Genomic DNA, 13,979 nt, shown 5'->3' with positions numbered 1-13,979 from the left:
GAATATTTCTGCAGCTTTTTTTTTAAGTGGCTGTCTCCACGGAACAAGAGGTCCTAAAGATAAAGTAGGGTGTTAATTTGACTCCTTGAAATCCAGTCAGATGGCTTTTGTATGGAAAATTCCCTTTAGATGACAGAGACGAGTATTCATAATTGTTTGGAGTTTATTTGTGTTATCTCCATCCATTGAGGCCATTTTAATTCTTTCTGAAAGTCATCTTCATGCCTGGAAAAATAAACAGATAATATTTTAGGCAATACTTTTTTTACTATTTGAAAAAAATTCCTTTTTTAAAAAAGAATAATAATACATGTTTAGCATAGCATAATACTTAGCAGATACGGTTTGGCAAAAAGAGTAGGATAAATACAAGAATTCTACTATCCTGTGTAACGCATGCATCAGTGGATGTGCTTCTGTGCGCATTCCCTCACTCCGAGCCTAGTGTGAAATTGTGGCTGGCTGATATGTATCAGGCAGGTACTAAAACACAGGGAGTCAGAAAATGCCATTAAATATTTAGACCCAGGTTTCCTTTCTGTTTGTAGCAGCAAAAAACAATGAGATGTTAAAGACAATTTAGAAAAGCCAATAAGGCAGAGATCATGCAACGTGATTTTCCTGTGTTGATTCATTCATCCCTGACTGGCCTTCTAGTGGTAAATCTTCCAAATGCCATCCAGAGAGCGCTTTGCTTTACAGCTTCCAGTTCTCTTGTTCTTTAGACGCTCTTGAAGATTTGAGAGTAAGTAAATGTTCTGAGTGTTATGAAAAGCAGTCTAAAATGTAAACTGGAAAATAGTAGTGAAGCCCCTAAAAATCTAAGTGTAGAAACAGCTGCACTTTTGTGTGAGGACGGCGATTGGTGCTGAGGAAGGCGCGTCTCTAAAAGGGCGGGTCTTCTCCCTGGATGCCGTCCTGGTGCGTCCCTTGTCCAGGTCTACGAGAGACCACCAGTTACCACTGAGTTCTCTTCATTTAGACTGTGAACAAAGTAGGACATGAATACAAAGGTCAAAGAAATAAAATTTTTTATGTGTCTCAGATTCATGGTTGTGAAAACAAGGTTGATAACTAAGAAAAAAGTGATCATCTTTTCATATATTCGTTATATTGTTTGATAAACTTTTTTCTTCCAGTAAATAATATATCATGAGCAGTCTTCCGTCCTGATAATTATACTTCCGTACATAATTTTAGTGGCTGAGTTCCCTTTCATTAAATGAATACGCCATAATTTATTTAAGCAACTGTTGTTGCACAATTTCACTGTTATGTTTTTTAATATTTTAAACAATACTTCAGTACCCACCTGGCTACCCTTATTCAATTTATTCCTTAGGAAAAAATATCTTGTGGTACAAAGGGTCAGTTAAACAGGCAGGGAAAAAAAAGCATTACTTTCTAATTTACCTTTTTTCCTTACTAATTCTTTAATTATTAGTGAGATTGAATATATTTTTTATTGGCCACATAATTCTTCTTTTGTGAGTTTTCTGTACTGGTCTTTTGCCCATTTTTCTGTTAGATTATTCATTTCTAATTGATTTTATGAGGACTTTTTGCATATTAAAATATTAACCTCTCATCACTAGTTGGTCATTGCTTTTTGTGTGAGTGGGTTTATTGAGGTGTAATGGACACACAATGAGCTGCGTGTATTTAAAGTGTCACTTTGATAGTGCACTTGTGAGACCGTCACCTCAATTCAGAGAGTGAATACATCCATCCTCCGCACAAGGTGCTCTGTGCTCCGTGGTATGCTCTTCCTACCTCCCCTCCCCCCAGGCAATCACTATGAATTAATTTTCATTTACTAGCATTGTATTTAAGTGAAACAGTGTGTGTCATATACTCTTTCTCTTTTTTTTGGTGAGGAAGACTGTCCCTGAGCTGACATCTGTCCCCATCTTCCTCCATTTTTCATGTGGGACACCACCGCAGTGTGGCTTGATGATTGATGTACAGGTCCATACCTGGAATCCGAACCCACAAACCCTGGGCCACCGAACTGGAGTGCACAAACCCACCTGCTATGCCACTGGGCTGGCCCCTCGTGTCGTATACTCTTTTTTTTTTTGAGGAAGATTAGCCCTGAGCTAACATCCACCACCAATCCTCTTCTTTTTGCTGAGGAAAATTGGCCCTGAGCTAACATCTGTGCCCATCTTCCTCTACTTTATTTGTGGGGCCAGCCCCTCATTTGCTCTTTTTATCTGGCTTCTTTCATTCATAGTTACTTTGAGATCTATCTATATTTTAAAGTTTATCAATAATTCATCTTTCTTTCTTTTCTTTTTTTTGCTGAGGAAGATTCACCCTGAGCTAACATCTATTGCCGACTCTCCTCTTTTTTTGCTTGAGGAAGACCAGCCCTGAGCTAACATCTGTGCCAGTCTTCCTCTGTTTTGGATGTGGGACGCAGCCACAGCATGGCTAGTCAGTGGAGTAGGTCTGCACGCAGGATCTGAACCCACCAACCTGGGCCACTGAAGCAGAGCATGTGGAATTTTAACCACTTGGTCACAGGGCTACCCCAATAGTTCATCTTTTTTATTTCTGAGTTTTGTTTCATTGTATGGCTATATCGCAGTTTGTTTATCCATTCACTTGCTGATGGGCATTTGGGTTGTGTCCAGTTTTTAGCTATTACAGATAAAGCTGTTATGAATATTCATCTGCAAGTCTTTGTATAGACATTTGCTTTCACTTCTCTTGAATAAATTCCTAAGAGTAGAAGGACTGGATCCTATTGCACATGTATGTTTAACTTCTTAAGAAGCTGCCAAACTTTCTTCTGAAGTGGTTGTGCCATTTGACAATCCCACCAGGAGTGCAGGAATGTTTCAGTATCTCCACAGCCTTGCTGAATTTAGCATAGTCAGTCTTTTTAATTTTAGCCATTCTAATAGGCACACAGTGCTATTTCATTTTGGTTTTGCTTATCCTCAATGACTAGTGATGTTGAGTACCTTTTCACCTATGGATGGCTTATTTGCCATCCATACGTCTTCTCTAGTGAAGTGTCTGTTCAGGTCTTTTGCCCATCTTTTAAGTTGGCTCATTAGTTTCCTGATGATTGAGTTGTGAGAGGTAGGTTTTCTGTGTACAAGTGGCACTCTATCAGATACGCTATTTGCAGACATTTCCCCCAAGCTTTGGATTGTCTTGCAGTTGTCTTAATGTTTTTGAATAACAGACATTTGAAATTTTGATGATATCCAGAATTATCTGTTTTTTCTTTATGGATTTTGGTGTTATATTTAAGAATCTTTGCCTAATCCAAGCTCACAAAAATGTTCTATGTTTTCTTCTAGAAATCTTAATGGTTTTAGGTTTTACATTTAGATTTGTGATTCGAGTTATTTTTTGTACAAGGAGTAAAATATTGCTCAAAGTTCATTCTCTCACATATGAATGTCTAATTGCTCCAGCACTATTTGTTGAAAAGACTATCCTTTCTCCATCGAATTACCTTTACACCTTGTCCCTATATGCTAAGCTGTCTGTTCTGTTCTCTTGATCTCTTTGTCTTTGTGCTAGTCACAAAATGTCTTGATTACTGTAGCTTTGTAAGAAGAACTGAAATCAGCTTGTGTAAGTCCCCTTTGTCCTTTTTCAAAGTTATTTTGACTCTTCTAGGTCCTTTGCGTTTCCAAGTGGATTTTATAATTTGACAATTTCCCCAAAAATAACCTGCTGGAATTTTAGTGGGATTACATTGAATGTACAGATCATTTGGGGAGAACTGACATTTTAACGATAGTGACTATTCCAACTGTGAACACGATGGTCTCTTTGTTTAGGTTCTTATTCAGTGTCTCCCAGCAGTGTGTTTCGTAGTTTTCAGTGTACACATCTTTCACATCTTTCATCTGATTCTTCCCAAAGTGTGTCCTATTTTTTATGCCCTTCTAAGTGATATATATTTTTTTAAATTTCAATTTCCTGTTCTTTGTTACTTGTATATAGTGATTTTTGTGTGCTGGTCTTGTATCCTGGAACCTTGCCGAAGTTGATTATCAGTTCTAGTGGCTTATTTTTCAGATTCCTTCCAGGTTATTTACACAAATGTGGGGCCAGGACTTGAGAGTGTGTACCCCGTTAACTATTCTTCCCTGTATCCATCACTGGCTTCAGTATAATCTTAGCATTGCATGGATGATCATGTCTGTAAAGAAAGTTTTTTGTTTTTTCATGTCTGTATGTTTTGTCTACTTTTCGTAGTTTCAAACAGGAGAACAAATCTGGTCCCTGTTACCCTATTTTGGCGAGAGGTGGAAGAACTCTGTTACCTATCATTTGCTTTTTAAGTTTGGTTACAGTAGTTTTTTTTATTTTAATGAAGAATCTTTAAATGTTCATGTAGTACAATCTGTCCATCTTTTTTTGTATTGACGATTTTTAACATTTTCTGACTCATACAGTCTTTTGATAGATAATCCTATAAAAGTTGTGGACCTGATTTCCAGAAACATTTATATATACACAGCATATTTCTGTATGTGCCTTCAGTACACAGAATCTCTGAAGGCTCATCTGTGAGTCCATGTTATGAATCTTTGTTGTATCAATTTCTTTTCAGGTCACGTTTAGAAAGGCCTTCCATTTAAAATTATATAATTAAGGAAATACTTTTTTAAATGATTACTTTATAGTTTTTCTCCTTTGTATATACAAACAGGCATTTAAATTTTTCAAATTCATTCATTTTAAATGATCAAAACAGATAATGTATGTGAAAGCACCATCAGGTCGTCGTCATCACCATCAAAATCATTCATTTTAAATGATCAAAACAGATAATGTATGTGAAAGCATCATCAGGTCGTCGTCACCATCAAAATCATTCATTTTAAATGATCAAAACAGATAATGTATGTGAAAGCATCATCAGGTCGTCGTCATCATCAAAATCATTCATTTTAAATGATCAAAACAGATAATGTATGTGAAAGCATCATCAGGTCGTCGGCATCACCATCAAATTCATTCATTTTAAATGATGAAAACAGATAATGTATGTGAAAGCATCATCAGGTCGTCGTCACCATCAAAATCATTCGCCTTGTGAGCCATCTTTGCCGCTCTGGGGAATTAAATCCAAAGAAAGAATTATTTTAAGAAACAAATTAAACTATGAAAGTACTTATTCTTACATGGTCTATAATGAGGGAACACAGAAAACTTTGTAAATATTTAGTAATAGAAGAATGTGTAAATAAATTATGGTGCTTCATTAGATGAGATATGGTATAGCATTTAAAAATAGCAATTACATAGTTGTAGAAATATGAAAAATGTTTGCATTTAAATTGAAAAAATGTTAAGTTATATTTACACTGATGTCTTACATAAAATGTACACGTGTAAAGATTAGGAGGGGTATAGAAAATGAAAACAGTTTTAGGGAGATGGGTTTGTGAATAATTTTTATTTAATTCTATTATGTTATGCCTTTGATTTTTTATATTATGTTTTCTGTATACATATATTTAAAGTTAGGCTCCTGTCCCGATTTGTTATGTTTTCCAGACCAAGATATTGCTTGGCCTTCAAGGGTCAGTTATAGTACTGTGTGACATGAAATTATCTGTGAAATTATTATATTTCCTTCTTTATGGTTTTATAGTATTTAATAATTTCACATTTTGCCAGTCATGTTCTCTTATTATTATACAATATTTAAAATATGTTATGCAGTTTCCGATCATTTGATTAATGCTACAATTTCATGGCTTAATTATTTCACTATGCTCTTGCTATGATGATTTAAACTAAGATGTACTCATTTTTCCAGTTGCCCAGCAAGAGGCTGAAATGTTCAAACGCTACAATGGAACGTTTCCATTACCTGGAATACACCAAAGTCAAGATGCCTTATGCACGTGTCCTAAACTGCCTCATCAAGGCTCTTTTCAGATTGATGACTATGTCCACACTGAAAACTCTTCAATGAAGATGCAGCAAGTGAAACAGAGACTTGATTCTGTCACAGTAAGTGTCATTATCTTATGCACTTGAGAAGTTGGAAATTTTAAAACCATTTTTATCCTCTTTTAAATTCCCATGCCAATAAATATTAATTAGTGAAGTAAGTTAGTTACTTAAAACTAGGCTTTCTTATACTTTTATACTTCCTTTCTGGTGCTTGTTCTAGAATCACTGACTGCAATAAATAGACTGAACTTAGGATACTATCATCCTCTGTAAAGACCAGCCCAGGTCCTGTTTCTCTGTTTAAAAATATATGTGTGTGTGTGTGTGTGTGTTGTATACACACACACACACACACACACCAACCTGGGAAAGTATTTACATAAACTATATTAAAGCAACGTCCTCCTTAATATGCAAAAACTAAACAATAAAAAAAATAGACTTCAGCAAAGAAATAGATAAAAGAAATAAACATGTACTTCTAAAAAGAGTAGATGCAAATGTTTCATAAGCATATTTAAAAGTCCTATCTCAGTACTAAGAAAAGAAGTGCTGTAGAGACCAGCTATTGCCCATAGACTGGAAAATAGACAGTGAAAGTGAGGAAGAGGAGAGAGCTGGGGTAAAAGTAGTGTGCGGTTCTGTTAGTGATGAGTTACTACAAGATCTTTCTCAAAGAGAGGTTGTAAAATGTGTTGAGAAGCTCACACATCCTTAAAAATATTGACACTCCTTGACTATAGTGGTTCCTTTAGTTCGAATTAGCCTTGAGATCCTTGAAGACAGGGACTGTCCAGACATGTACCTTTGGGCACAGTGCCTGGCACTTAATAAATATTATCCCTTTCCCCTTCCTTTGATAGAAATCTTGACCAGCTTTAAACCAAACATACAAGGAGCTACACTGAGACACCTTGAGTCTGGACTGTACTTACTTCGTCTCTCCTTCTCTTTCTTTACAAATTAGAGTGTTTAAGGCATACCAGAGTGCAGATCACACTCAGGCTGTGGGTTTAGGTTTAGTTGGAATATATGGGGAATTTCTTTTATATTTCCCAGTATAAATTTTAGAATATAGGACTAGAAATTAATAAATTTATTTCAATGTTGTAATTCTTTATATTTTAAAATTTTTAAATGAGTGAATAATGCATGATGTTCCAAATTTTAAAAGGAAATATGAATAGACAAAATTGAGATTTAAAAATTAGAGAAAAATATTTCTTCACTAGGTAAAAAAAAGGTGTGTCCCTAGTCTAAAATCTTGCATGGCAAAATGACTTCCTCTACAGGCTTAAGAGCAACTCAGAGACAGATATATAAAAACAGGTTTCCTACAATCTGTCGATCTTTGCACTGTAAAACTTAAAGTCCTGGAATCAGCCTAGTCTGTAGCTTTTCTCTTACATCATTTTATGTAACTATCCTCCTCAGTTAAATAAAGTATATAAGAACAAAAGAAAGTAGATGTAAAGGAAAAATAAAATCAAAAAATATTTTTTAAGATATGAAATCAGAGACAAGGGGGAGGTAAATTGATAATTTATTATAAAGGAAAAACTTACTTCTCTTAGAGTCATTAATTTAGCTTTTACCAAATCTTTTCTTTTAAAAATTATTTAGAGAATCTGTTTCCTTTGGGATTGAAGTAGACGGAGGCTGCCTTTGGAAGTGAAAGCTTTGTCTATTTGCTGTGGTCTTTGAAAACCGTATTTTTCCTATGTTGAGAGAATTCACTCAACTTTTTTTCAAATGCTATCTGCAGTATGTTTTCTTTCAGAATGTATATGCAGTCATGTGTTGCTTAGCGATGGAGATAACGTTCTGAGAAATGCGTGGTTTGGCGATTTCATCATGCCAGCATCATAGAGTGCACTTACACAAACCTGGATGGTATAGCTTACTACACACCTAGGCTCCGTGGTCGTACTCCTATGGGACCACCGTCGTATATGTGGTCTGTCATTGACTGAAATGCTGTCATGTGGCGCATGACTACTGTGTATGAGAATAAAAGCAAAATGTCATCTTTATTCCCATGGCAGCTCCGTTCTTTTTATATTTTCTTGTTTCCTGCAATTGTATACTGGTAGACTCCAATTCGTTTTTTATGTTAGGTTGTTACCTAGTCTGTTAAAGACTATACCACTCGTCTTCTATGTAGAAGTCTAATAGAGAAGACTCATTACAGGGGATACTTCTTTCTATGTAACCACAATAGGATTGTTTTTCTAATAAAATATAGTGCAAGTTTAGGGTGTGATTTTTGTGTGTATGAGTTTCATAATAAATTCAGTTCAGGAGGTATTTAATAGATGCTTACTCATTGGTGAGTGAAAGATACAAAAAACTGATGATTGTTTGTTCTTAGGAGCTTTACTATTTAGTCATAAATCATTTAACTGTTTTATATTTAACAGACTGGACTGTGTTGCTGCTACAGCAATACCTAGAAGGCATGCTGCAACCCAGATAAGACCTCCAGGGTAGACAGTATCTTGAGAGCATTGACACAACTCTTCCTAAGTTTTCAAATCCAGAAATTTGATCTTATCAGTGCATCCAGAGTTGCTCAGAGTCTAGGGTACCTACCAAGAGTAATTGGTCCTACAAAAGTTGATTTATAAACTTAAAAGACATCTTAAATGAAAGGAATACGTTTCCAGCTTCCTGAACACTCAAGACTGCTCTCATGTTCTAAAATTAACCTGAAATCCAGGTTAATGATTACAAAAGTTGATTGTTAGCAGAGTCGTGGGAATAGGGATTAAATGGGTTTAAAAATGTTTTATGTCAGTTTTGAAAAAAGATTAATTTTCTTTACGCCACAGGAGATTCACATGTTCATTGTATTTAATCCTCACAAACATCCTTTAGTGTGGGTGCCAGTATTATTCCCATTTTACAGAAGAAGTTGAGGCTTACAGAGGTCAAGCAGTGTCACCAAGGTCACACAGATGGAAGCATGAGAGCTGAGATTCTGTCCAGGCAGTCAGAATTCCTGCCCACAGTCAGTTTTACTGTCTCCTTTTAGTGATGGAATTGCTAATATCCTTTAGACATACTGTCTTTCCCTTAGAAATTTCTGGATTAAAAAATTGATGTTCCTCTTTTTTTGTTCTCTTTTTTTTCCCCAAAACTCCACATTGTTACCATTTTTCTCTAATATTATACTGGGCTGATGATATGTGTTGGTTACCCTTAACTGGACTTGAGTATTTTTTGTGTCTCCTTAGCAGCAAATTTTCAAATCATCTGTTACATGTTGACTTTTACTAGTTTCTTTTTCAAAAATGATCTTTCCTTGGCCTTGTCCCATGAATTGTAGGCAGTTCCTTTCTGTAGCCCCTTCAGTACTGGCATATACTTTACCATTCAGTAGTGTTTATTATTAGAATTACTCTGAAATAAATTATTAATATGGGAATTATATTTCTGAGTCTTATTATTTATAGAGATAATGATATACTGCAGTTAATTCAGAGTGCATCTTTTAGACACGTTAGTGTTCTAGTACAGAATTTTCATATTTGTCCTAAGTTTATGGAGGGGACAGTTTGTCTTGAGGCACGTGCGTGTGGGCCCTCCACAGCCTTGGTGGTCAGTGCCTTTTGTTTTGGCGAGTTAGATTTACCAAGAACAATCGTGAAGTCTTTTTCTTTAATTTACTCTCTTTCCAGCTAGTTGGAAACAATGCAGAGTGACAACTGCAGGGTGATAGATAAAGAAACTCTTCCAAATGTTGATTTTGGTCATTAAAAGATTAACACCTGAGGGGCTGGCAGCGGTTAATTTCGCACATTCCACTTGGCGAGCCCAGGGTTCGCTGGTTCGGATCCAGGCTGCACACCTAGGCACCACTTGTCAAGCCATGCTGTGGCAGGCGTCCCACATATAAAGTAGAGGAAGATGGGCACGGATGTTAGCTCAGGGCCAGTCTTCCTCAGCAAAAAGAGGAGGATTGGCAGTGGATGTTAGCTCAGGGCTAATCTTCCTCAAAATAAATAAATAAATAAATAACATCTGAATGTTTTGAAAAGAGTTGCTATTTTATTAAAATGAAATTATGAATATTCCTTTACTTACGGTATTGTATTTCTTTTAGGAGGTGATACGAGCCTGTGCTGCAAAGGTAAGTAGTTTTTGTTACCAGGAAGATAACTCTAAAACTATAGTTTTCATTGTGATGCACCAAAGAATTGATATGTGCCATTCATAGTTTTTAATAGAACTTTTACAAAAGTTAATGAGAGAGATGTATTTTCCTTACTTGAGCTTGAATTTATCAAGAAATTATAATACTGGAACCTTAGAATTTAGTGAGCTTCGTGCCTGGAAGACTGAAGAATACTAAGTGATGGGAGTCTACTTTCAGTTAAGGACCACAAAGTCATTTCATTCTCTGAGAAAAATATTATGTGGTACTTAGTAGGTAAGAGACACCCACATGGTTGTAGTGGGTGTATGCTGAGTAGATTGAATAAGCCTCGCGATGCATGCAATCTGCACATAAATAGCAATGGCGTACTGGGCTGGTAATGCTCCTGGTCCTTATACCAAGGTTTCACTCTTCTTTTCCCGTTTACCTCGATAACAGTCCTGAGAGACATAACAATCCCAGTTAGATGTTCTTGTTATTCCGGTTTTAGAAATGAAGAAGCTGAGGCTTATCGAGGTTAAATGATTTGCCCAAGACCCCAGAGTTAGTCTAAAAGCGGTAGTATACAAAAAGGCTCTTAATTATTAAACAGTTTCAACTAAATTGTTTCTGAGATGCTGTCAACACAGCAGCTTTCTTCCTTTTACAAGCAAGGTTATTTTGGATATAACCTTTAATTCGGTTGTCAAGAAAATAAATTTTAATTTAAGAGTCAGAATGGCACAACGTGTTTGTGCTTCCATCTTCTTCTGTCCACTCCTGAAATTCAGTTGAATAGTTAGGCATCCATTCATTTATTAAATATATGCGTCACAAAGTAAGAGGTTGAGACATGCAGAAGGGAAGGAATTAAAGTGGTATTAGTATGTTCACAGACTGCTTTATGTAATGTCAGTACAGTGGAAATACTGTCTTACTCAGTAGACACCTGCTACCATGTGGCAGGTACTTGGAACATAGAAGTAAGTAGGCTATTGTCTTTTTCTACATGGGGCATCTTATGGAGGAAATGTGTCAGAAAGCACTGGCTTACCCCATCACTGAGCTGTCCAGTATCAGTCAGAAACCATCACTTTTTAACCTAATTATCACAAGTCAACAGGGTATGGAATATAGACTATCGGAAGGAAGACAGGGGAAGAAGAGAACAGGCTATAGTCTGACTTGGGCTGCAGCTGTTCAGGAAACTAGTTCCTGATAGCAATGATTGGTGTAGTGATTGTAGGTCCAAGATTACTGAATCTTCTTAAGTAGTATAGAAAACTGGAGTCAAAAAAAGTTTATTCTCTGACTAGCAGTTCACAGGTATTTTCTTTATTTTACAAATATACTGTATGCCCTTCTTTTGTAATGCTATCTGAATGTCCAGATAGAATCTGCTGCACATATTTAGCAAGGCTTTATGGAGAACGTCCTCTGCTAATCTGGAAATACCCTGAGGGTGGACGATTATGTTATTCATATTTGTATCCCTAGCACTTAACAGAAGTTGAATGAGCGCTCATTGGAAATACGACGAGGTATTTGGAAGTTAATCGAGATCTGAAAAGATTAACCTTACTAGTGTCTTTAGTTATTCCTTTTTTTTTTAAAAGATTGGCATCTGAGCTAACAACTGTTGCCAATCTTCCTTTTTTATTCTTTTTTTTTTTTCCTGCTTTTTTTTCCCCAAATCCCCCCAGTACACAGCTGTGCATTTTAATTGTGGGTCCTTCTAGTTGAGGCATGTGGGACGCCTCATCAACATGGCCTAATGAACGGTGCCATGTCCGTGCCCAGGATCTGAATCCTGGGCCGCCAAAGCGGAGCACGCGAACTTAACCACTCGGCCACCGGTCTGGCCCCTAGTTATTTCTTTTTTTATAGCAGTTTTATTGAGATATAATTCACATATCATAATATTAATCCTTTTAAAGTGTACAATTAACTGGTTTTTAAGCATATTCACAGAGTTGTGTAACCATCACTACTATCTGATTTTAGGACTTTTTCATTCCCTCTGAAAAGGATCCCCACATCTCTTAGCACTCATTCTTCACACACACACACAAACCACCAAACTCCTGGCAACCACTAATATACTTTCTGACTCTATAGATTTGCCTATTCTGGAGATTTTATGTAAATGGGATCATACAATAGTGATCATTTGTGACTGGCTTCTTTCACTAATGTTTTCATGGTTCCTACATGTGTAGCATGTATCAGTGCTACTTTTTATTGCCAAGTAAGATTCTGTTGTATGGATGTGTTACATTTTATTTACCCACTCATCAGTTTGTGGACATTTGGGTTTCTGCTTTTGGATTATTAAGAATACTGCTATCATGAACATGTGTGTGTAAGTATTTGTGTGTTTTCATTTCTAGAGGGTATAGATGTAGGAGTGGAATTGTTGGATCATATGGTAACTCTATGCTTAGCATTTTGAGAAACTACCAAACTGTTTTCCAAAGTGGCTGCACCATTTTAGAATCTCACTTGCAGTGTATAAGGATTCTAGGTTCTCCTCATCCTTGCCAATACTCGTTACTTTCTGTCTTTTTTATTATAGGCACCCTAGTGGGTAGGAAGTGATATCTCACTGTTATTTTGATCTGCATTTTCCTAATGACTAGTAAAGTTGGGCATTTTTGATGTGTCTTTTGTATATCTTCTTTGCAGAAATGTGTGTTCAAATCCTTTGTCCATTCTTTAAAATTTTTTTGTTTTTGTTCACTTTGAGAGTTTTTTGTGTATTCTGGATACCAGACTCTTATCAGATAGAGGATCTGCGAAGTTTTATCCCATCCCATGGGTTGTCTTTTCACTTTCTGTCTTTTAAAACAAAAAGTTTTTAATTTTTATGAAGTTCAATTTTTCTATTTTTTCTTTTGTTGGTTATATTTTTGGTGTCACATATAAGAAACCATTGTCTAACCCTAGGTCCCAAAGATTTACTTTTCTGTTTTCTAAGATTTTTGTAACTCTTACATTTAGATCTGTGATTATTATAATTTTTTTTTATTCGTTGTGATGTAGGGGTCTTAATTTCATCCCATTGCATGAGGAATGAAATCTTGTTACCCCAGTACCGTTTGTTGAAGACTGTTCTTTCCTGTTGAATGGACTTGGCACTATTGTCAAAAGTCTTTAATCCTAAAAGAGTGTATTTATGTGGTTTCTCATCTGTTACATCCAGGATAATAAATTTTCACCACATACCTAAGTTTTTTCTTCCCTAAATCCCAGCTAGATTTTTATACTGTTGGAAGATTCAGTCCTTTTTTCCATTAACATTCTTTAAACAAATATTTATTGAGTGTCTTAACAAGTTTTTTTTTTTTTTTTGGTGCTTGGGATATAACAGGAAATAACATTTTATTGTAGGGAGACAAACAATAAAAAAAGAAATAGATATTTCAGACAATAAATGATGTGAAGAAAATAAAATAGGCCCCTGGGAGAAAGAGTGACTCTCAAAGATGAACGTGGAAGGCCCCTCAGAGAGAAACGCCTAATGAGGAGCTAGTTCTGTCCTGTAGAAGTCCTCACCCAGAAATGAGACTGGAGAGCTCAAGGAGCAGAGAGAAGACCGCTGGCCTTAGGTAGTCTAGTGAGCAAGCAAGGGCATCAGGGTTTCCCGACAAGGTTGAGGAGGGGGTCAGGAGATCTTGCAGGCCTTCAAGGGGCCTTGCAAGCATGAGAATGTAGGGGAGGAAAAACTTTCCCTTCTGCCTTTCCAGGTTGTGAGGCTGGTCCAAGAATTAAATTGACATAGACAGATTAACAGGAAAAAAACCCAATTTTAATTACGTGCATATAGGAGCCACACAAAGATGTGAGATTCCAAAGGCTGCCAGGCAACTAACTGAAGCTTATGTGCCACCCTGAGCCTAGG

The 13,979-nt window shown here is 36.3% G+C and overlaps 1 protein-coding gene across 48 annotated transcripts in view; it reads left to right on the top strand.

The window, feature by feature from the left end:
• Nucleotides 1-13,979, top strand: part of AHI1 (Abelson helper integration site 1) — a 180,260-nt gene that overhangs the window by 62,796 nt on the left and 103,485 nt on the right. For all 48 annotated transcript variants that reach the window (XR_011422259.1, XR_011422261.1, XR_011422260.1 and 45 more), the window contains 2 exons: nt 5,801-5,997; nt 10,046-10,072. Coding sequence is in view for 39 of the 48 variants with exons in the window: in XM_070223948.1 (XP_070080049.1) it covers nt 5,801-5,997; nt 10,046-10,072 (224 nt within the window). In the remaining 9 variants the exon portion in view is untranslated. The remainder of the gene's footprint in view (nt 1-5,800; nt 5,998-10,045; nt 10,073-13,979) is intronic.

This window comes from Equus caballus, chromosome 10, assembly GCF_041296265.1.
Source record: "Equus caballus isolate H_3958 breed thoroughbred chromosome 10, TB-T2T, whole genome shotgun sequence".
Taxonomy (NCBI): Eukaryota; Metazoa; Chordata; class Mammalia; order Perissodactyla; family Equidae; genus Equus; species Equus caballus.
Note: the sequence above shows the minus strand (reverse complement) of the source record. Positions and strands in the feature narration are given on the sequence as shown.